Raw genomic sequence first — 25,577 nt, 5'->3', positions numbered from 1 at the left:
AAGACTTAAAAATGCTTCTTAAATATATATCAGTAAAAGCTAAGATGAAGCTTAAAGTGCAGTATCACTTAATATTGAACTGCTTCTCAATCTAGGCTGGGATGGTCGTGGTAGATAAGAGGCTATCACAATAGTAAACACAGGCTTTGTATTTCGATTGTAAAATTAATGGATTGATATGAATAGTTAATTTACTCCGTAATCTTCGGTTTAATATATTTTTTAACTTTAAAAAGTTTATTACAGAAAGCTGGCTTCTACTTCTTGGGAGCCATTTTTGCATATCTGTTCCCAACTCTGCCTTCAGTGACATGTTGATAACTTAAATTGGCCGTGGTAGGAGTATTCACACCATGGAAATTGGTAAATGCAGAAAATCAGGGCATTTTCCACCCCAGAGAGCCAACTACCAGCACACCACCAATTTCAAACAGGTAAGAGAATAGTGTACTAAATCCTCATACACCCATCACCCAGCTCCAATAATTATCTCATAGCCAGTTTTGTTTCCTCTCCTAGATGTATCAGGTACAGTGGCATATTGGTTCTCTAGTTTAATACCCAGTGGCATTTTAATTATCTTAAAGCCAAACATTTTTGACTCGAGGTATTCTGAAAAATATAGATCATGCCTAGAAAGTAAACTTAATCCCAAGAGATAGGTAAGAATCATTGTGTTAGGAGCACACACTTACCACTTACTGAAAATACTGTCAAGAGCATTGGCTCTTGGTCCATATATCACCTATTAAGCAGTGACCCTATCACCTCCATCTTTGTATTAAATGTAAGCTAATATTTAATGAGCTGTGATACTGTGTATTTATGATCTTTAATTACATGTGAATTAACTATATCATTTAGTTCCAATAACCCTAATAAACCTATTTTGGAGATAAGAAATGGAAGCCTATAGCCTGTCTTTTTATAAGGAAGCTAAAAGAGGCTTTTACATTTTTAAATAGGGTTACATAAGTACCTATGTAATAGCCTTGATTTTGTCTCTCAGCTCACAAATTGTAAGAATATTTACTGTGTAACCCTTTAAGGAGTTTGCCAACCTATGTCTGGTCTAAAATTTAATTTTACATCGAAAGTATTTTGTATATTCCTTTTGTCCTTAGAATATTTTTTTTGAAGTAGCCAAAGCATACATTTTATATCAGAATTATTTGCTGATTGCTTTATATATCAGGCACTATTTTAACTTTATAAGTAGGGCAACTGATGCTCAAGAGAAGTGAATTGCTATCATAAGCAGCAAGAGCAATACTCTCCCAGCTACAAATACCAAGATTAAATACTGAGAAAATAAAAATGCAATGATATCCTCAGTTTTTTAAGAATATCAAATTATTTAGGATTTTAAAATGTTTTGAATATTTTACTTAAAAACTAAGTAAATTTATCACTTAGGGCTATTTTCTTGAAGCAGTGCTTTGTTAAGAATAGAACCATGAATAACAAAGTCAAAAAAGCTTTCTGGAAAGTTTTATTTTTCTGTTATCCTTTTGTGGTAATCCCAAATGATCATTTCCTAATTTTTATATGCCTGACTGGGATCTATGAAATAACAGAAGTACAATTCCCCATCCAAAGAAGAAAAGCATCAGACATACTGAAAGGCTCTGATTAAATTGTCTTATATTTTCAGGAACAAGAGTGACTGTACATTCTTTTATTGATTAGATGGTAATTTGGTAAAAGTTTTACAGAATTTTTACTGATTTATGGTTTTCCATGATGTTTTTTAGGGCAACATTCCACCAAATCATAGCTTTGCAAAAGATGTAGTGCCATATATAGCACTTTAGTATGACAGTGGCTTCGTTTTAAAACCAGAATCAAGCTGAATGTAGCTTTCTAAAGCTAAAATTTATGCTTTATGTATAGTTGTAAAACACCAATATCCTAGTGTCCTATTATTGTTAAGAGTGACTATAATACTCTCGTTGAAAAGTAAATTTATATATTGAATGATGAAACTTCAGGTTGTAGTAGAAGTGAAAAAAAAGTAAAAAAAGAAAACTTGGCTTTTTGATTAAAGCTTTATGGAACAGAATTTGTATTTCATCAGAATGACTATCTAGGACCCTTTTCTGGTATTGAAAGCACGGTGTCTTAACCTAAAGGAAGCAAGTGGAATTGTTAGATTTTTTTTGTTGTTGTTGTTATCTATTTAACTAGTGTAACCTCAACTAGGTATAATGCATTAATATGAAATACTTCTGAAATACATAATCTTTTTTAAAAAATGGAACTTATACAAAAAGATCACATGCTGCTAGACAGAATGTTGAAATGACTGGTTTGTAATATTTTTTAAAACTTCATTTTTGGTCAGCATAAATTTCCTTTAATAATTTCTCCATTTCCAGTAGGATTTCATTTTATTTCAAGCCAGTATAAAGTTTTACAGTTTTAGTCATTCTGGATTCCAAGTCATTTAAGATGAAAATGGAAATGCAAAGTTTACTTAAGAAATTTAATTTTCTTCTTCTGTAACATCTAAGTCTTCATCCTCTTCATCATCTTCTATTTGTTGATCCTTTCTTAGTCGACAGGTGGATACCTGTTAAAAGTTAAAACATTTTAAATAATACTAACTAAAAAATATTTTTACATGCTTGGTATCTTTTTTTTTTTTTTTTTTGCGGTACGCTGGCCTCTCACTGTTGAGGCCTCTCCCGTTGCGGAGCACAGGCTCCGGACGCGCAGGCTCAGCGGCCATGGCTCACGGGCCCAGCCGTTCCGCGGCATGTGGGATCTTCCCGGACCGGGGCACATACCTGTGTCCCCTGCATCGGCAGGCGGACTCTCAACCACTGCGCCACCAGGGAAGCCCTTGGTATCTTTTTAATACGCCCTGATAGAGAAGTACACGTAGAACAAATATTTCAGAAAAATGTCCATAAGTAGTAATTTTTAGTAATGAAAATTCCCTATGAATTATTGTATCTTAAGGTTTGAAAACAGACGCAAAATTTTTTCATTCATATTATTTTTTGAAGAAAAATGTGAAATTAGTCATTTGATTCCAGTTGGGTACCAGTACTTCAATAACCGACTTTCAGAGAAAAGTATAGTCTCTGTATATTATAAATGTCAAAAAATATTTTAAGTTAAACAGTTCTTAGGTCACAAAAACAGGTATCTGAATGAAACTCATTAAAGGGATGGCAAAAACACAAGGATATTTCAACTAGGCAACTGAAATATTAAACTTTAAAAATAGTCTGATTTAAATGTAATGAGTTGAGAATCTGAATTCACTACTTGGCTTTAAGTCCTGACTGTTGCCACTTGGATCATCCTGCTTCAAACTTTTCTGAGGGTGATTATACCCAGGGGACATCTGGCAATGTCTGGAGACACTGCTGATTGTCAAAACTGGGGTGTGTGTTTGTGTGTTACTGTCATCTTGTGGGTAGAGGCTAGGGATGCTGCTCAACATCTGTACAATGCACAGGACAGTACCCCTCCCTCCCTCCCCCCCCTCCAAATTATCTGGCTCCAAGTTAATAGTGCTGAGGTTGAGAAACCCTGGGATTGTGTATTCTAAAGTGCTACACAGATCTTGGCTAACTTAGGTGATATTATTAGCTCTAAAAGGTCAAAACTCTGCATACTATAATACTATAGTACTATAATACTAGTACTATAATACTAGATTTATGGAATTTATGTGCAAGGCACTTAGTACTGGAATAATAAAAATATAATTTGGTTAAGGGGAGAGATGCATAAATAAAAAGCAGTAAATAAATGCTTAGAGGAGAATCAAATGTAAACAGAAGGTACTGGGTCACACTTACCTGAAAGTTGTATTTTGAAAATATTTTGCTCAATTTTGAATTCTGAAGGCTAGATATGAAAAAGGCCATAGCTTTCTAAATCAGGAGTTGGCAAGCTATAGCCCAGTTTGTGGCGTTTCTGTAAATAAAGTTTTATTACAACTACTGATTTGTTCATGTATTGTTTATGGCTGCTCTTGGTTGGGGCAGAGACCATATGGCCCACAAAACCTGCTATTTTCTGTGTGGCCCTTTAGAGAAAAAGGTGGTTGACCCCTCCCTGTTCTAGATATCAGGTACTTCAGGCTTTCTGGATATAGAAGAAAAGAAAATTGATTCTTTACCCTAAAGATATGTGCTTCTGGATCTATGATAATGTTCAACAAAAGCCCTTTTTAGGTATCATTTCCAGTAAGCTGTGATAGTGGGATTTAAACCCTAAATAGTTTGATCTCAGAATCTGTGCTCTTCCTGCTATACCAGAGAACAAATGTAGATCAGCATTTTCCTGTCCCTTCCACCTCTGCTCCCAAGTGTTCTGCTTCAGAGAGTAGTATCTTACAGATGATAAAAGAATTAAGAGCCGAACCTTGTGCAGTCTTCTGTTATTTTACATAAGAGGGTAAGAGCGGGTAAGTTATTCGAAGTCCTGTGACTTAAGGGAAACATTTTTAGTACTGAACAATTCCAAAGGCAGTAGCTCACATTCCTTTAAATTATGGTTTCTAGCTCACCTGTCCTGTTCCAGATACGCACTTAGCTGACAGTGATCTCTGAAGAGGTGACTTTGAATTTGCTCTTACGATATCTAAACGGGATGAATAATCTGGTGGATACAGAGAATTTCGGAAAACCTGTTGCAATGATAAAACATTATAAAGTGATACTAAACAATGGAAATCTAGAAAATCATGTTAAGTTCCCTCTAGTTTATCATGTTAAGTTCCCCCTTAGCTTAGAATTTTTTTAAGCAACTCCCCTCCCCACACTGGGGACAAAGTTTATTTATTGTAAATTTAAAACAAAAATCAAAAAAATAAAATAAATATTTTACGTTGGAAGATGTAAGCTAAAAAATTCTATTGAACCACCTAAGATGATGACGGGCCCTGAAACAATCACTTAAGAGCTTTTGCTGGTGAAACATGAAAAGTTCCTACATTCAAAGAGTATGCAAGCCAGTGGGAAGACTAAGTCACAACTTTGATTCTTTCTGTTCTGCTTATCCTCAACTCTTTATCAGTTTAAATTCACTGATGGCTTTCATAGTACATCACAGAAGAGTAAATGGAGCCACTCTAATTTATGGATTCCAATCTCACTAGGATCTGGAATGCCATTGCTTGGCAGTAGTTCCAAATCTTACTGTGGTCTTAAGCTTCCCTACCTGTAGCTTTTCCACCATTTCTGTAACAAAGAAGGCAAGTCTGTCAGATGTGAATTTCTTCATATTCCCTCTTTTTTTTCTCAACTCTTCACCCTATCCTTTTACTTTTTTTTTTTTTGCGGTACACGGGCCTCTCACTGTTGTGGCCTCTCCCATTGCGGAGCACAGGCTCTGGATGCGCAGGCTCAGCGGCCATTGCTCACGGGCCCAGCCGCTCCACAGCATGTGGGATCTTCCCGGACCAGGGCATGGACCCGCGTCCCCTGCATTGGCAGGTGAACTCTCAACCACTGCGCCACCAGGGAGGCCCCCTTTTCCTTTTTTAAAGCAAATGTCATTCTGATTCTCTCCAAGGTGCATTTTCCCTTTAGCAAAACTTCAACAAACAAAAGCTCTCTTTCTCCAGTTTTCCTCCCCCACAAACGAGATCCATTAAAAAAAAAATTACTTCAAGGTATAACTTTACTTTTTAAAAATCTTCTCAAACATTCTACTTCATTTGTCAACAAACTACAATTAGGCTTTCCCCTTCCACTGATATTGGTCTTGCTGTCAGTTACCAAAGTTGTCTTTTTGTCTTCAGCTGACCTTGTCCTGAAACTTCTTTTCCATGCATGCCATCACGAAACTCTTCATGTGCTAGCTGCTCTATTTCTTCACATCCCTTTTTCTACTGCACATACCTGAAATATTTTTAAAGGGTTTCCCTTAGGCCACGTTACCTTTTTTGACAACTTTCTCTGACTAGAAAACTTTGGCTCCTGACTATTGAGAGTCTAAATGCCTTAGGTGACATTCAAGGCTTACAATCACCCAAACCTACCCATTATACTTCACTTTTAGCATATATACCTATATGCAGAACATGTAATACTACTGTGACTTTGCAGTGCTCGTTCCTCAGCCTGGAATTTCAGCGCACTTACTCATCCTTCAGGAGCCAAGTCAAATGCCATCTTTTTTCTGCTTTCCCCTGTTCTCTAGTCAGTAGCTCCTATTGTTTATACCCTCAGTACAGCTTTTATCTCACTGTTTTGTAATTACATGTCTGTTTCCACAACTAGTTTTAAGTTCCTCTAGAGCAAGAAGCCTTGTTTTATCTTTGCAGTTCCTTCCAGCTTAAGACAGTAGCCTGGTAAATGAATGATGTTAACATGAACTTAATCTGGGTGTTTTGAGAAAAAACGACCCAAACTAGGGGATGTCTCTACACATTTCTTTAAACCTTAAAGAAGTGCAGGACACCAAACGAATCAAGGGATGAAACAACGCAAGAGGTATGACTTGGTTTAAGGGCAATTCAGGCATGCTAATAATTAGGTTATTGAACAGTTTACTGAGGACCCAATTATATTTTGGTGCCAGACATGGAACCTGGCATCCTGGTATGATATCAAAACTGGACGACTCAATCCACTGGTATTTGGAAGAAATATATTTTTGTTAGAACGACATTCCTTTTTAAGCTTTTCTAGCAAAGATAAAAGTGGGAAGTGGAAGATAATTTACAACCCTTGGGGTAAAAGTCTAAACCAGTTGAATATTAGTCTCCTACTGCAAAACAACAGATTTACAGGAATATTAATTTATTGGCAATAATGCATTTTCCAATATGGTCCAAGATCTCTTCTAGGAGTGAGTCTCAAGATCTGAAATATGCTCTGAACTGAATGTACAGAGGTGATCTTTTGAAGGGGAATATGGGCCTGACAATACTTTTTATGTGAAGAACAAATCAGGTAAGATGGTTTCTGATAACTAGATTCAAATAATTAGCTGCTGCCTGAGTAAGTCAGGACTGCTATCTAAGAAGAACAGCAAATTATTTCTCTGTTCCTCTCTGCATATTTTCTCTACTTGTTTCCAAGAAACTTGTATTTAAAGGGTCCTTCCTCATCTTGGTAGCTGTTTGATGTAATTTTACTTCGACTTGTCCCACACAACTTTCCCCAGACTGCTCTCTTCTCCTTTCCACAATTTCTGTATGGCATTGTAGTGATAGCTTAGGCCTATAGTTCATGACATCTCAGGACCTTTGTATGCCTATCTGAGCTCTCTGCCTGAAAGCTGTTGCCACGTATCCTACTTATCCCTCAAACTTCTGATTAAGAAATCATTCTTTCTCTAGACTATTTAGAATCCTCCATCACATACACTTAAAGCGCACTATATTTTTTCTTTGTATATTTTTTTCTTCTTCACATTATAAAGCGTAAATAGTTACACAGTATATTTTTTAAATGTCTGAACTCCTTTTAAGTTTCTGCTTTTTTGACAACTTGGACCAATTCGTATAATGCTAAATCCTTGGCACTTAGAATGGTGTCTGGCATATAACAGGTGCTCAATAAACAGTTGATGAATGTACTTTTTATGAGGTAAGCACTATAAGTATCTCCATTTTACAGATGAGGAAGCTGAAGCATGAAAAAGTTAACTTGCTCAATACTGCCCCAGTAGAAAAAATGGGGAAGTTCATACTCAAAAACACATCTACCACACAGCCCTGAGATCTTGAATTTTTTTTAATGAATCCTACAACCTACCTAGCTAGCTGATGAAGAACAGTGGTAAGAGAAGTGGTAAAGGAAGTGGTGTGACAAAAAAGATATCTAGGACCTCTGGAATGAGAAGGAAAATCTTGGGGTCCAAAGGGCTTGAAGGAACTTTTAGTGACTTTAGTGACAAGTGTATTGGGTCAAGGGTATTAGAAAAAGGAGAATGAAAATACTTGTAAAGGAAACTTAAGTCTTGTAGGAAAAGCGAGGGATCAATTTTGAACCTGCCACTCAATATAGTATTGTTTCTTGTAGGAAATGGTTCATGTCACTCATCAAGAACCACGCTTCTGGCAGTATAGATAGGATAAAAACACAATCTCTATAGTCAAACTTCTGGGTTTGGCTCCCAGCTTTGTTACTAGCTATGGGATCCTCTGGGAGGTTCCTTAACCCCACCATGCCTCAGTTTTCTCATCCACAGAAGTAAGGATAATAAATACTTTTATTAAAGTTGATGGTAGGGTTAAGATAATACAATGAAAATGCATAGATCAGTAGCTGGTTCAAAGTAATCACTATATAAACATTTGCTACTTTTACAAATTACAGATAAAAGCTTGATCTATTTTTTTAAAAAATAGGATATAAAAAGGAGTAAAAATTTAGAAACCTTAGCTTTAGTATTTGGAGGGAATAGACACTTAAGAAGCCATCTGTTAACAAACAGTAATAGAAATACGATCATGTATGCTTAACTGAGGTAAAACTGAGATCAGATTTTGGCGCTGGAAAATGTATATACACATACTAAAACACGTACTTTTCTTCATTTTGGCCAAGCTATTATCTGGTTTTACTGAATTCAAGTTTCTTGGAACCAGCAGAGTAGTGGAAAGTGAAGGCCCAGGGGATCTCTTTATAGATACTTCAGTTAAAAAAAAAATGGAATCTTCAAAATTATGAAATGACAGACACTCTCAAATTCTATCACTTATTAATACAAAATTCTGGTTATATCTTGAGAGTACGTGGCCTTTTTCACTTCTACTGTAGACAGAGTATATCTCGAATATTTTATCTATTTCAGCAAAAATACTTTGCCTTTTTTTCCCCTTTTGGAAGGTAAGATTGTAGGACGTTAACTCTACAGGTGAGCTGGTTGAAACCAGGCTCTGATATGTAATTGCTCTAATGTTAGCTGGCCAGTAAGATTTATTTGCATTTAAGTATCAGTACAAAGCAAACCTGCATTTATTTCATAGCTTACTGATTAAGTCCCACAAAACTAGTTAGAAGCCAGATTCTGCTATTTGCTAGCTAAGTGGCCAAGGGCAAGTTAAGTTACTTAAAACCTCTACACCTGTTTCTTTAGTTGTAAAACGAGAACGATAACAGTACCTACATCAAAGGAGTGAGTGAGAAAATGCCTGTAAAGCTTTGGGTGTTGTGGCATAAACACTCAAATGTTAGCTCAAATCAATAAATGCTATTTTTAGCACATGTAAGTGACATATCACTAGTCAAAATGATACATTATTTCATGTAATGGCTTTATTTCTATGTTTTACTAGATATTAATCCTTGGAACTCTACCATGGTTAATTTGAACAGTTAAAAAATAAATAGAAATAAATAGTCATACAGGTTCAGCTATTTGGAACTGCATACAATAACATCTAAACCATGTAGTGTTCTAATTTAAGATATTTTTACCCAAACTAATGCTTTCTTTTAAACATTTCCATATTAATAGAAGAACTGAGCTTAGATGGACGTAGTCTTACCTCTAAATCTTCTTCTTCATCAATCTTTTGTATATTTTGGTAGGCAGCAGTGTAGACCTCTAAAGCTTTGCCATGAAATAACATTTCGATAGTGATAAATTCTGAAAATATAGTCTAAAAACACAAGGATTTGAATTTAAACAATCATATAAACTGCTTCATGAATTTAGTAAATTTATTCCTTACTATATAGTCTTGGCATTTTATGAGATACAGAGGTGTCTGTTTTTCCACAGGGCAGATGAAGTACAAAAGATAACTGGAATAAAAATAGTTGCAAAGCCCTTCTGCAGCAAAACTTTCAAATTACACAAAATATTTCCTATCTTATTATTTACTTCCCTTTTTTAGTCAGTTCTTCTATTAGATATTTATGATTTTAAAAAAGATTTGACTAAAATGTATGTCATTATGTACTCTGTTGCTCAGTGCCTATAAGTATTAGCTAAAGCAGTTTAGTACTGAAGCTGTTTTTTGTTAGCAACTCCAACTGATGTTTAAAAGAATGTTTTTTAGGCAAGAATTCTATCCCATCATATTTATATGATACCTATATTCTCTAACCACAAAGGGATTACTTGGTAATAATGATATTCCTACTACTGATAATAGCACCGTACATTTGCATAGAGCTTTCCAGTTTACAAATATATGACTTGTCCAGTGTTGCTCACAGCTATAATGTTAAGACTTAGATCTGACTCTTCAAAGTTATAGCTCTTGCTCATTGTACTGTGCTGTTCTCGCTGGAATCAATCATTTCCTTTAAAAATAAACTACAGGTAAACTCTATGAGCATGATGATGACAACTTACAGTAGGGAAGGTCATGAGCAAAGAGAAATGAATAAAGATGTGCATGTTGATCTAAGCAGAGGTGAGATAATCGGTGGGTAGGGAAAGTATACAAGCCAGACAAGTTTTCAATAAAATAGGATCTATCCTTTTGTTATCTTATCCCTTATCAAAATAAAAAATCAGAGCATTAATGTAAAGAGAAGTGGGCAGAATAAGAATAGGATAGAAAATACTCGAGCATTGTCCTTTCAGGGGCAATACAGATGAGATGGGTTAGGCTAGAAGGCAATAGTCAAATACTCATTTTCCTTCATTTCTGTTCTCCTGTGTTAACCACCCAGATAGGAGTGGTCCTGCACCTTGCAAAGTAGCCATACAGATATCCCTTAGTGTCCTGTGATTTTTTTTTCCCCCTCTCCATCTCCATTCTTAAGGATTAGAAAAATATTTAAGGGAGAACTAACAGGCTTCTGATTGCTACTCAGTGGAAATAGATCTGTAGTTGAAAGTAACCCTTCTGAGCTGCCAAGCACATATGTAGGGCTAAATGCAAAGATTGGGCTCTGGGATAAATGACTTATAACTATAACTGACAATGACCTTTACTGTCACTTCATATAGGTCACAAAGTGCTCTGGTATACTGGACAGGCAACTGACTAATAAACAGCATTATGCCAAGGTGCAACTTTGGATTCCACACCAAGAATCTCCAGATAGGAATACCTTAGAGGTAGAATGGCTTTTGACTAGGGCTGGTACTTCTCTTGTCAGTCTTCCTAAGATAGTTGACTAGCTAGAAAGTAAGGGGTTAAGCTTAAATCGCTCAAGTAAATTGGGTATTACTCCTATTTTTAAATAGTTCTACAAATGAACATTCTAAATCTTTAAGAGACTGGCACACTATTTAATAACTAATGAAATCCAAACATTTACAGCCTTATTACACCTAAATCTGTAGGTTTAGGCTTAATTCAAGTCTATTCCACTGTGGTAACTGAGGAATATGGAAAAAATTCAAAATAATTTAAAGTATTTTTTAAATATTTGAATATAGTTATTAAATCCCTGATGCCAAAATCTCTGAATGTGATGTCATCTCTGAACTAACAATTTCTTAATAATAGCATTTTATAGGAGTTATATTCCCCTTAGCTCATAAGTAAGCCCTGAAAATATGTTGATATGTCTGTCACTGAAGAATGATACATTATTTTGGTTTATCCATATCCTCTGATAAAAGAATCTATTACACTCTCATTTGAAAAGACAGAGCTCAACATTGAGTCTGTTAGCATTTTGCAGTCTCAAAATTTAATTTCACTTAGTGATAGAAAACATTTTAAGAAGTAGCTTTAATTAGTAAATGGCTATTATTTACTACTTGGAACAATGAGTGAAAAATCACTCAAGTTTTGTGATACTTTGGTTTAATCCTTTATGGTTTGACCTTTTATTTTACTTGGAACATGAGTGAAAAATCACTCAAGTTTTGTGATACTTTGGTTTAATCCTTTATGGTTTGACCTTTTACTTCTTGACAGAACATATACTATATATCTATTTAAGGTGGGAATGGCCCTGTTAACTCTTCTGTCAAAAACAGTGATGGAGAATCAGTGGCATTGCTAAGGCAGTATTCCAGACTTGGAATTTTTGACCCAAGAACCATGAAGCCTTAAGATTATCAGAGAGGACAGTTATATCCCTGAGTATAGTAAGGAGGAAAAACTACCAGTTATACTTTTTCTTTCTAGCTATTGATAGAATTTCATGAAACATGGGAAAATGGGCAAAAAGGAGGAGGATAATAGCAAGGAAGAATCAGATGACAACTGGTATAAGAAAGAACATAAAAACACTGTGTTTTTAAAATAAAATAATTTCAGTGAGTCACCAGAAAGGTGGTGGAACTTTGAAAGATCCATTCATATTTAGAAAAAATTTTCCTCAAATAAACATAGCTTTCAATGATCTCATGTAATCTGCTAATCTGGAATGGGTCAGTATGGTCAGGGACAGAGGCATTCACACATTACTTTTTTTTCCTCATTTTCAATTTTATTTTGTGTGACTAGAAGGCCATTTGGGTACGTACTTAATTTTTATTGGTGGGGGTGGTGGGGGAGCTAATATGAAATTCTCTACCCATTCGCAAGTATTCTGCAAAGCAGGTAGCCTAGTAGTTTAAAATAGGGGCTCTGGATTAAGATAAACCTGGGTTCAAATCAAGACGGAAACAAATCAGCTGTGTAATATTAAACACTTTGTTCTTTTCTCCTTAATTTCAACATCTTAGGTTTTGCCTTAAGGATTAAATGTAATCCAGGAAAAGGTACAGTATGGTAACTGGCTTAGAGTAAGTGCTCAGCACAAGTGTGCTGTTTTTATTGTCCAAGGAGTAAACCAGCTAAATTAGAAAATGTTCCTTATCATAACATTAAAGCCTCCATCTGGTTTAATTAGAAAGCAGGATATTTAACAAAAAAGTCATAAAAGGTCTTGTTAATAATTTTGGCAAATGGGAAATGACAGCTCTCCGGAGTAGAGGCTATTTAATAAATGATGTCAGGAGAATTTTCTATCCATTTGAGAATAATAAAGTTAGACATCTACCTCATACCATAGGCAAAATACAACTGCATAAAATAAAATATTTAAAATATTAAAAAATCACACAAATACTAGAAAATATGAGCAAATAATTATATAATCTTGGGGATGAAAACTCCTTTCTAAGCATGACACCAAGGCAGAAATCAAAAAGGAGAAGATCAATAGATCTGGCAGCAAAAATAAGACTTTAAGGTGGTAAAAACATACCATAAGCAACAAAATGGGAAAATATATTTGCAACAGATCTTCTCTTTAATATAATGGGTTAATATTCTCAATATAAAGAATTTTTACAAATTAATAAGAAAAATGCCAACACTCAATAAAAATATAGGCTAAGGTCAAATGTGAGTAATTTACTAAAGAAAAATGTGTCATTAAATATATGAAAAAATACTCTGCCTCAACAGTAGTAACTGTAGCAAATTAAGATGATACTGATTTTTCACCTATTAGATTATTTTATTATTAAAAATACTACTACTCGTCATTGTTACATTGGTGTGCTCATGTAAGGTTCTGCAGAAATGTTAACTAGTTAAAGCTTTGTGGACAGAAGTTAAAAACAGCTATCCAAATTGAAAGTGTGTATGCTCTTTGAATGAGAATGCCACTTCTAGTAATTTATCCCAAGAGAATAACTGGACCAGAAAAAAGGCTGATGTTTAATGATGCAATGAGATCTGTAATTGCAAAAATAATCTAGATGTCCATCAATGAGGGCTGTTTAAATAAACTGATATATCCATATAGCAAAATACCATATGATGGTGCCATTATGGACAATATGGATCTTTGTTTCCTCAGCACAAATATATCCATGATATATTAAATTTTAAAAAGATGCTACATATAGTGTGGCCCCATTTAAATAAAACTGTATAGTGGTAATAATATTACCTTTCTCATAGGACACTGTGAGGAGGAAATGAGTTAATCCATATAAAATGCTTAGAATGTGTGACATAGTTAATGTCTAAGAAATATTTGTTGTTATTATTCTTATTAGTATATTTCTTGAGTATATTTCATAGAAAGAAAGTCTGGAAGGATATAAACCAAAACGGCTTATTTCTGAGCAGTGGAATTATTACATTTTTCTCAATTTTATGAAAAAAAGTCATGGTGATTTCATATTTATTTATAAGAAAAATAAAGTTACTAAAAATTAAGTTTTGAAGCTATTTCTTGCTCACGTCAGCGACTTTACCAGTACTGAATTCCTGTCCCTATCTGTTCCAGGAGTGACCCCTGGTCAAGATCGTTTTCATAGGTCAGAAATTCCCTTGACACCATATAACTGATGACTTTTTCCATTACATGGGAAACAAATAGGATTGTGACTTTTCTTCCACATTCTATACAACTAAGTTCATACCAGCTTTTCCCAGAAAGACAGATCCTTTGCAAGGTTCCTATCAAAAGTCTTTTCCTAAAAATTGTGCTACCTTACTAATTAACACTGCTGCTAAAATTCAGATGGACTTGTCAATTAAACCCCACCTCAAACACAGTTAATACAGTTATGAGCAGTGCTCACTACTGCCAATCATTTCTACCCCCAGGGAGGTTAAAGAATGACCCAGAAGCTCTGCCTCCATCTGAAGCAGTAGCCCTGATAACAGGTACAATAAGAATGTTCTTTAAAAAAAAAAATGTTTTGTGTCTGATTCTCCCAAAACATGAGCGGGATCAACAGTTTTGACTTTTCCAAGAATTTATCTCACAAACAGAGGTGTTTGTCAGACATGGTAAAATCAACATGGCAATATCTGAATATTGTTTTTGTTAGAAATAAGTGGGTGGTAAAGTAACCCTTCTGATTGATTTTCGAGGCTTTTGGGTACAGGATCTGTGCATCCCTCTTTATCATAAAACATCTCAAATGAGGCCTAACTTGGAAAAGGAACAATTTGACAGTAAGGAGGAAAGACATACAGAACAGAGATTCATAACCTTAACAGACTCTGGTATTAATCTCTGGAACTCATATTTCTGGGAGTTTGCTAGAGTCATGGGGGCCTGTATTAAAAGTGTACACTTTCACAGATGACATGATCTTGTACATAGAAAATCTTGAGGAATCTGCAAAAAACTATCAGACCTAATAAATGAGTTTTGCAAGGTTGCAAGATATAAGATCAATGCACAAAAATCAACGGTATTTCTGTGCACTTGCAATGAACTGAAATGAAATCAAGTAAACAAAATTCCATTTACAGTAGCATCAATAATCATAAAATACTTTGGAAAAAGTTAAAGAAAAGCACAAAACCTACACTTTGAAACTTATAAACATTGTTAAAAGAAATTAAGGATGATTTAAATAAATGGAAAACCAGCCCATGTTCATGGATTGGAAGAATTAATCTTAAGATGGCAGTACTCCTCAAATTGACCTACAGATTTGATGCAATCCCTGTCAGCATCCCAGCTGACTTGTAGAAACTGACAAGCTGATTCTAAAATTCATACCGAATTACAACAGATCCAGAATAGCGAAAACAATCTTAAAAAGGAACAAAATAGAACTCACACACCCTGATTTTAAAAGTTACTACAAAGCACTGTTAATTAATCAGGACAGTGTGGTACTGGCATAAGGATAGACATAGATCAATAAGAATGGGAGTTCAGAAACAAAACCACATCAACTGATTTTCAACAAGAGTGCCTAGACTTCAATGAGAAAAGAACAGTCTCTTCAATAAATGGTGCTGGAACAACTGGATAGTCAGTCACATGCAAAAGAATGGGGTTTAACACCTTCAGTTCACATGATACACAAAAATTAAATGCATAAAAGACTTAACAATGAAAACTATAAAAGTGTTAGAAGAAAACATAGGGATAAATCTTTATAATCTCAGACTTGGCAATGGATCCTGAGATATGACATTAAAAGCACAAGCAACAAAAGAAAAGATAAACTGGACTTCATCAAAATTAAAAAGCTTTGTGCTTCAAGGGACACCATCAAGATAGTGAAAAGAACTCACAGAATGGAAGAAAATAACTGCAAAACATATCTGATAAGGGATCTGTATCCAGAATATATAAAGAACTCTTAAAATGCAATAAAAAGAGATAACCCAATTAAAAGATCTGAATAGACACTTTTTTCAAAAAAGATACACAAATGGCCATAAGCATCAGCAGGAAAATGCAAATCAAAACCACAATAAGGTACCACTCTACACCCACTAGGACGGCTATAATGAAAAAGTCTGATGAACAACGAGTATTGGTGAGGATGCAGAGAAATTGGAACCCTCATATACTACTGGTGGGAAAATACAATGGCACAGCCACTTTGGAAAACAGTCCGGCAGTTTCTCACATAATTAAAGACAGAGTTACCATATGAACCAGCCATTCAACAGGTTATATGGTTGAACTGAACTGAAATGTCCAATAGAAATGAAAATATGTCTATACAAAAACTTGTCCATGAATGTTTATATCATTAATCATAATAGCCAAAAGGTAGAAACAATCCGAAAGTCCATCAACTGATGAAAAGATAAACATAATGTGCTTAATATCCATACAATGGAATATTATTCCACCATAAAAAGGAATGAGATACTGATACATACTACACTATGGCTAAACCCTGAAAGCATGCTAAGTGAAAGAAGCCAGTTACAAAAGCCATGTATTTTATGATTCCATTCATATGAAATGTATGTTCAGAATAGCCAAATCCAAAGAGACATGAGATTAGTGATGGTTGCTTAGGCTGGGGGTGAGGGCTGGGGGAGCAGGAAGGTAAAAGTTAAAGTGTACTAGGCCTCACTTTGAGATGATAAAAATGTTCTAAAATTGAGTGATGATGGTTGTACATATCTGAACACACTAAAAACCACTGAGCTGTACATTTTAAATAGGAGAATTGTACGGTATATGAATTCTCTCTCCATTTTTAAAAAAGTAGGTTTTTTCCTGTCTTCTTTTTTTGTGACCACCACAAGACTTCCCTCTTCCAGGGTCATGATATAGCAGGCCAAGAGAGAAGCTTGGAAGCCCTTTTCTTCTCTGTGCACCATCCACTGTGCAGTCCCTTACTCCATGTCCTACTGCTTCAGGAAATCCCAGGTCGTAGGAATTGTAATTGGGAATTCTGCACTCACTGTCTCTGCCCGTTTTGTAACTGGTGATGCTCATGGGATTAAAATCACCTGTAGAGTTGGCCAGCATGCAGATGGAACACTGAAGTGAGCCTAAAGATCAGAGACGCAGATTGCCATGTGTAAAAGAGAAGTTTTTAGGCATGAAGAACAGTGGTAAAGTGAGGAATCAGGCTCCCAAGTCACTAAAGAAGCCCTTACTTAGGTGGCAATGAATCAGACATACCTCACAAGTCTCCAATCTCATTTTTCAGATTAAAGCCAATTATTTTAATCATCCTTCCCTTCTCCCTCAATTTGAGAGAGGATGTCAGCAGTTGTAAAATGTAATGCCCTGCCCACACTCTTCTATGTCGGTAAAAGGGTTTGTCTCAGGGCAGCTCCTGAGGTGCTCTTCCTGAGTAGCAATCTACACAGCAGAGTGCAGAGTGAATGGAAAGGCTTAATTTTTTTTTTTTTTTTTTTTTAATCTTCAGGACCAAAGTAGAGACGTTTGAGCCTGGCTATCAGAAAAATCAAAGTTCTGAAATCCTATGAAACTATGATAGGAAATTTAAAAAAAATAAAAGGGCAAATGAATGTTGTTTCATGGACTGGAGAGAGAAATGATACAATTAAGTGGCAGATAATGCCTATTTTATTGATAAGAACGTAACTTTTGAAGGCAGGATATTTTCTTTGTTAATAAGTTATTAAAATGACAAAAAATACTCTTCTTTAAAAGCTGTTCCAGGAAAATCTGCAGTGAGCCAAAAGGCATCCTTAGATGACTTGTTTTAAAGGCCATAACGTGATCATAAGTAATCCTCCGAATCTTTCCAAGATGCCTATGAGAAAGTCACTGAAGACCTTCTCAAGTCCATGATCCTGAATGTCTACTGATGTGTTATAATAAGTCAATTCTTGTGACACCATACCATGGTGGATGCAAGTTTATGTGGTTAGCTACTCTTAATTATTTGATAATACGTAGGTATTAGAAACCTATAAGCTATAAAAATTAGTGATAGTGTATCATAATGGAAAGCACAGATTTTTAAAATACATAATTGGTTTATGGTTCAGACTTTTGGCTATGATACTTCAGAAAGGTTACTTTATATCTCTGCTTAATTTTTTTTTTTTTTACATAATATATGATAACACCACCTCACTTTCATGGGGTTGCTGTAAAGATTAAAAGATAATTTATGTAAAGTGCCTGGAGCCGTACCTGATACATAAAAACATAATAAATGTCATTTTTCTGTGATTAACACTATTTGTAATAACATTTGAATATCTGGCCTTTGGTTGGGAATGGAGCCCCTTTAAATACCATTGTTTCCATAAGAAAATAATATTTGATATGTTTCTGTTTACATCTTTTTCACACAGACTATTTATGGACTAAAAAAATCAGTAATTTAAATTTGTCATAAATTTAAATAAAAAATAAGGTTAGAAAACATATTTTGAACCTTAACAGTTACTTTGTTACCTTTATATCCTTTATTTTCTGCTTTTCAAAGCTGTCAATAGTCTCCTCCAGATGGCGAGTTGTTCGAGCAGCATCCATTGTGGCCCTTTGTAATTCAGTTTCTGCCTACAAAAGTGTCCCCGCCAAAGTACAGGAAAAACTCACGTCAGAATCCATTCGACTGAGTCTTTTTGTAAACGCTACTACCACTATGGTACTGGCTTTTTGCCATAACAGCGTCAATCATTCAAAGTATATTTTACCACATAAAGTAAAACGATCTATACGATAAGCACATGCAGAGTAAAGAACTTTAAATCTTTCAGGTGACATGATTCATGATCTCAAACAAAAGAAAACAAAAATTCCTTCCCTTTCTGCATACAAAATCATTTTATTTCTATATCACCCTTGGATGATTTACTGTAAAACAATTTTCTATATTTTCTACTGCTTTCACATATTTCACTGTCTCTGCCATTTATCATACTCTCCTTTTCTCCTCACTATCTCTCTCCCCTTTAACCCTTTCTCCCCCCAAATACGTAAGTATTTTCAATCTTCTAGTTCTCCAAATGCATGAAATGTTTCTACTTCTGTAATATCCTAATCAGGTAGAGTAGGATATACACTACAAATATTTATTTCAGCATGGATTTTCTATTTGTATATTCTTCTTATAAGCTAACAATATTACACTATTACTTAGTTAATGCTATTACAAAAAATATATACCAGCAACTAATAAATTAGATGGAAAATCTAATACTTTCCTTCAAAGTACTCATACTATCTAGATCCATGTTGTACAATCAATACGGTGGCCACTGGCAACATGTAGCTATTTACATTTAAATTAATTAAAATCAAATGTAAATTAAAAAACTGGTTTCTCTAGTTGCCATTTCAAGAGCTCAATAGCCATACATATAGCTAGTGACTACAGTGCTGTAAAGTGCAGAACATTTCCAATCTAATCATGTATTTCTCTTTAAAAAAATCATCTCTTCCTTTAAGGACAACAGTTTGCCCCAAAATATTTAAAATTTTTTGTTAAACAATAACATATTTTTAAAAACATGGCCCAATTTTCTGATTAAACTCTTTCTAATAATGTTGTTTCCTATGTTAGTATTATGTTTACTCAAAAGTATCACATATCATCATCTTAATATTTACTCCATAGGAAAAATTTGCAGTTGTGAATCAAAGTTTTGTGAAACATAATATTATGACATTTAAGCCTTTGCTTTCTTTTTCAAGAAAATGTATAAATTGAAATAAGTAAAAAGGTTTACTATAGGGGTCCATTTCTTCACACATCACTTTATTACCCACCTGTGACTGAAATTTTTCATAAAGGAAAAAAATACATTTCAAATAGAACAATTTCTTCCAATAAATTAAAATCATATGCTATTATAGAATTATATCTTCTTGCAATTAGAATATACATTAATCATAACTTTATATTGATTATATACTTACAACTAGGTTAATTCAGATATACAATTTCAAGAAACTAAGCATTTAAAACTTATTTATATATATCTCTGTGTGTGTACATTTGCTATATAGGGTATAAAGTTTTCTTTAAATCCATGCAAACTTTTATGCTTTTAATCATAACCAGTAATCAAAAACAATTCTCTTTATTACTGATTTTCAGATTTTTAAAAATATAACTATCACAGGATTTATTATGAAAAAATTTCTAACAGTTATGATGCATGTTAACCTTTTACTAATGAGAATATTCAAGCAGACTATTTTTCTAATACTGTTCAGTACATGTGACTTGTGAAATTCTTTACCGTGACTACTTACTTTTGACTTAACATCTTTTCCCTCCCCGTTTATTGACAGTTTCGTTTTAAAATCTGGAAGGGTAGGTAGAGTTGGCTAAATTAGCAAAGAGCAGGGAAGCAGAAGCCACAGCTGGGACATGGGTATCTTAACCTTCTACCACACTCCAGCAACTATGATTCATTTCCTAGTCTCAAATCCTTTTACTCGGGCATAGCCACGTGCCCAAATTTGCACAGCTATTTTTAGCAAAGTGGATACAGATTTCTGTTTCTTCCTTTTGTTGAAAATTCTTCAAAATCCTATAACATACCAATTTGGGTAGGAGATACTTTTGATTAAAATACTGTGATACAACTTTATGAGTAAGGATATCAGTGTATTTAATGAAATTAGTCATGAGTGCAAAATGGCTTATAAAAGAGTGAGCCAGATTGGTGTTTTTCTGTTGCAAGAAGCTTTTTCAGAAGCCACCAGGGGCCTTAGGGGGCCCAGGCAGAACACTGGGATTCTTCTTTACCCCATCCTCTTATACCAGAACTACTCTTTTATTTTATATACTGAACTTTAGTGTACTTCTTTTGAAGATCAGATGAATTTTAAGGGTCTATCCTGGTAAATATTCTATGATGCTATGATAGAATATCTGTGTATTTATAGTGGATGCATTTACATGTAGACTGTCCTTTATTTTCTGGTTTCAGGTTGTCAAAATCCACTGGAGTCCTACACCTTTCCCACTGAGTGTGGCAATTCATCTACAGCCATAATCTATTCAGTTGCTGCTTTATCTCCCCCTGTGTGAACTCCTGACCTGCTGTCTATGGTATAAGACAGCCTCCTCCACAGCAGTGTTTACAGCAAAGTACCAAAGTCAGAGGCGTCTGTCTTAGGAAGACATTTATTTCCACATCGAGTGTCCATAGCAATACCCCTGAATCAATCTTACCACCTCCTCAAGATTCCAGATGTGACATTTTTTCTGCCCTTATGTACTCTCCCCTCCTCCGAACAAAGCAGCAAAATTTTGACCTCTGGCTTGATTCTTAAAAACTGGTGATATTCCCTAGTCTCTGCCTTAGTCCATAGTTGTCAGTCAGATTTTCCAGCATACTGTAGTTTGTCTGACTTGCTTGAAACCCAGACTCTATAATCTCCAGTTTGTCGATCCCAGACATGTGGCTGCCCATTTTTATTACAAGGTTGGGCGTATGTATCTTTGGTCCAAAGGAAGGAGGACCAGGCTGTTGGTGCAGCCCAAAATCACTAATCAAGGGATTCCCCTCAGAAATGGAGGTGTTCTGGAACCTCAAATGTCCCCAAAGAGTCAATCCTCATGTGGTTTCTGGCAAAGGTGGGCTGTGAAAAACCTTAAGGAAGTAGGGAGGAGACACAAGGAATGGGAAAAAGAGGCAGCGGGATAAGTTAGTACTTTATATACAACTGCACCGATCCCAGTTGCTGGCAATTAGCCAGATGCTATTTTCTTTATTTAGTTAATTTATTTATCTATTTATTTATTTATTTATGGCTGCATTGGGTCTTCGTTGCTGTATGTGGGCTTTCTCTAGTTACGGTGAGCAGGGGCTACTCTTCCTTGTGGTGCACCAGCTTCTCATTGCAGTGGCTTCTCTTGTTGCAGAACATGGGCTCTAGGTGCGCGGGCTTCAGTAGTTGTGGCTCATGGGCTCTATAGCGCAGGCTCAGTAGTTGTGGTGCACGGGCTTAGTTGCTCCGCAGCATGTGGGATCTTCCCTCACCAGGGATCGAACCCGCGTCCCATGCACTGGCAGGTGGATTCTTAACCACTGCACCACCAGGGAAGTCCCTGTTTAGTTTTGAACAAGGCACATTCTAGTTTAACAAATAATCATTCTGAACAGAAGAACCTTGTTACAGTAGACACTCCTATTTAGATCTGTGTCCAGCTGTGGACCTCAATTATACTCTTGAATCTCCTGAGGGTCTTTGGCTGGAAGTCATAATTGTGGTTTCACATAGCTGTTGTTTTTTAAGATGAAGGGAATTTTACCAGGAAAAAAATTATTGTTCCTTCCTTTTCTCAAATGCAGGGCTGAGAAGGCATTGATATATTAGGATTAATGATAGATCTTTAAGTTTATAATTAATATTTAGTCATCATTTATGTAAAAAATCTTAGAATTTTGTATTCTTTATAAAAACATCTACACTTATGAGTGTTTTATATTTTGAATATCTTGTGGAAAACAACATAAGACTGAATTAAGTTGTGTATTCTCTTTAAAATTAGCTAATTTCCATAGTGAGAATTTGTAAATGCATGCGTTTCTTTTCAAACTTTACATTCATATTCTTTGCACATTTAAAGTAGAAATGCATAATTTCCATATATATTTACTTCTGTACTGCATACCTTACAAAATATCTTTTTAAAGACCCAAATTCAAAGGATACAATAACATGTCGATCAGATGGGTTTCTCTGACGTGTTCTTTCTAACTGAGTTAACTGTTTAGCTTCTCGATTCCTTGCTGTTAATGTTGCTTTGAGGTCATCCTGCAAACAGGCATTTTTTTTTTGTTAATAAAAATCTCTTATTTAAGTAGTAAAATATACACTTCTCTGTTTTAAGAAGGGAAGAACACTCCCTATTTGATCCAGGCATCATTACCACAGGAATTATTACTATTGCATAATCAGTGTGTGTCTTTTTGTGTGAGACTGTGTGCATGTGTGTAGTTTAATATCCTCTCAAATAATGACACAATTTCAATGCAAAACTATATATATATTTATATATATGTATATACACACACATAAAATTTTGATTGTGGTGGTAGTTACAGATGTATACACATTTATTAAAACTCAGTGTACATTTAAAACAAGAGCATTTTACTGCATGTAAATTATACCTCAATAAAGTTGATTTAAAAAACAGAACTTTGGGAATGTAATGTATACCCTGGTGACTAGAATTAATAATACTGTACTGCATTTTGAAAGTTGCTAGGAGACTAGATCTTAAAAGTTCTCATCACAAGAAAAAAAAATTTGTAACTATGTATCATGACAGATGTTAACTAGACTTATTGTGACCATTTCATAATATATACAAACATCAAATCGTTATGTTGTACACTTGAAACTAATATATGTCAATTATACCTCAAAAAAATTAAAAAAAACTTTGTCACATTCATTTCTAGTTTACATGTTATCACCTGCTTTAAAACAAAAATATAAACAAATTCATTTAGTAAAATAATTTCTGTCCATATGTTCTTCATGAATATAAATATTAAATATTTTAAAGTTTCCATAATAAACAAAACTGCTTTATGATGCTACAGTAGTAAATAAAAATACTTCCTTATTCTAAAAGTTCTAAGAATGCTTCAGAGTGTGAAAAAAGAATGACTAAACACTACTCTGTACCTTTTATTAAAAGGACAGTTATTGGAAACCTCATATGTTTTGCCAGAATACCTAATAATAGTAGAAAAAATGAATTTACTTACTCGTTTCATTTTTACAATGGTTCCATAAGCTTTCAAAGGTTCAACTACTTTGGCTTCAAGTCTTTCAACCTATTGAAAATTATTATAAAATATAACTGAAAAGAAACATAGACATATCAAAATTTAAATTCTGAAATAAAACCTGTGCTGTCAAACCTGAACATAATTACTACACCGATTAATATTTGAAATTTTTTAAATTAAAATGGCAGTTACCTTTATAAATAAAAGAATAACCACCAGAAATTGATAAGACTCAGAACCTAAACTCAAATACATTAAAAACTGTTAAGCTGTGCAGTAGCAATAAAAGCTTTTGGTAAGTTTTAAGACACCTCAAATTTTATTGCAGCTACCACTTTCAGTGTGTTTAATACTTGGATGGATACTTTACATACATTATATCCGAAATGTAAAAGCCCAACCTTCCAGATAAGAAAATCAAAGCTGAAAAATATAGCATATTGGAAACATTTAAAACAACACAATCCTCAAAAGCAAAAAAGCCTACAGACCACTTAGAGAACAAGATGTTTCTGAGCTGTTATACTGTATGGTGGATCTCTCTTTTATTTAAAATTAAACAGTTTTTCTTAAACATTACAATATTTATCAGATTTTGAGTAAGTTCTCCTTTTACTAATAGCACTAGTGGAAGGCACTAAAGAAACAGATTTTTTTTTAAGGCAAGTATATAACTATAGCATAAGAAAAATAACTCCTGGACATTAAAATTTTCTTTTTCAGGATAGCTAATACAAGATGACATGTATTTAATTGTTTAAAATGAACATGTATTACTTTTGTAGCAGGAAAAAGGCTTTTTTTTTTGATGATACAGGTTTATATAATCAGTGAGTGTATATCACTTCATATTCATTTTTGTTTAGTTTCTATAAACAGAATGTATATGAATGTTTCATTTAAAAAATTTTAGGAAAATGGAGAAGATCAAGTTCTCATTGAGCATTTAAATATTAGGAATACTAAAATCAAATCCATGAATACTCAGGATCATTTATTCCATTTCAAATAATCCATACACTGATTATTCAGTGTAAAGATTAGCCAAGTCTTTTTTCTGTTCTCCTTTTTATAGCCTACCTTTTGTTCATTGTTCTTTAGCACCTCCACCATTTGGTAAGCAAGTGAAACAAAAAAAACAAATGTAAATCAATTCAGTTTGCTATTTGATAAATAGCATAAAGGTTTTCTAGAAAGGGGCACTGAAATTATTGGCTAACATAGGGTTCTAGTATTATCTGTGAGTATAAACTACTTTTGAAACATTAAGTTCCCAGTTACACGTAACTGAGACAAGAACGAAACATTTTCCCCCAAAGTAGCCCCAAAAGTAATTACTACTCAAATTTCTGTATGATTAGCAGTTATAGGTTCAAAGATCATTATCTTCTTTTTGATTCTGAGGTTTTTTTGATAATTGAAATTTCTGTTTTAGGCTTTTAAAAAGGAAGAAAAGCACTGATGAGAAAAGTACAAAAGAAGCAATGCAGCTCTAATTGGGCAACTTCTGACAAGTTAAAAGTCAAAGTGAAAATTTCTGACCTGTATCTTGAATCATGAAGTAAATATAAGTGAAAGTACTGATGAGGTATTAAAGTAAATGGGCTTTAACAATTTAAACAATTACAACACCACCTTCTTCCCTCCCCCCACCCCAAAGCAAAAAAACCCAAACAAACCCACAAAGAAAACAAAAAACTCCACAAAATTTCACTACTGGTTTGTATGCATAATACCATGGTGACTAGAATTAATAATACTGTACTCCCCCTCCGCC

The 25,577-nt window shown here is 34.4% G+C and overlaps 1 protein-coding gene across 4 annotated transcripts in view; it reads right to left on the bottom strand.

The window, feature by feature from the left end:
* Nucleotides 1-1,629: 1,629 nt before the first annotated feature.
* CIBAR1 (CBY1 interacting BAR domain containing 1) overlaps nucleotides 1,630-25,577 on the bottom strand; it is a 25,557-nt gene continuing 1,609 nt past the window's right edge. The window contains exons 3-10 of one of the 4 annotated variants that reach the window (XM_027131391.1): nucleotides 23,777-23,845; nucleotides 22,710-22,811; nucleotides 19,806-19,811; nucleotides 18,489-18,593; nucleotides 9,467-9,580; nucleotides 4,529-4,648; nucleotides 2,790-2,866; nucleotides 1,630-2,572 (exon numbers count right to left, since the gene is read on the bottom strand). In XM_027131391.1, the coding sequence (XP_026987192.1) occupies nucleotides 2,819-2,866; nucleotides 4,529-4,648; nucleotides 9,467-9,580; nucleotides 18,489-18,593; nucleotides 19,806-19,811; nucleotides 22,710-22,811; nucleotides 23,777-23,845 (564 nt within the window). In that variant the 3' untranslated portion in view covers nucleotides 1,630-2,572; nucleotides 2,790-2,818. The remainder of the gene's footprint in view (nucleotides 2,573-2,789; nucleotides 2,867-4,528; nucleotides 4,649-9,466; nucleotides 9,581-18,488; nucleotides 18,594-19,805; nucleotides 19,812-22,709; nucleotides 22,812-23,776; nucleotides 23,846-25,577) is intronic. The other 3 variants (XM_027131394.1, XM_027131392.1, XM_027131393.1) reach the window with 3 other exon arrangements.

This window comes from Aethalodelphis obliquidens, unplaced genomic scaffold, assembly GCF_003676395.1.
Source record: "Aethalodelphis obliquidens isolate GAN/ISIS:26980383/991018 unplaced genomic scaffold, ASM367639v1 scaffold39, whole genome shotgun sequence".
NCBI lineage: Eukaryota > Metazoa > Chordata > Mammalia > Artiodactyla > Delphinidae > Aethalodelphis > Aethalodelphis obliquidens.
This window is presented reverse-complemented; position numbering and strand designations above follow the sequence as displayed.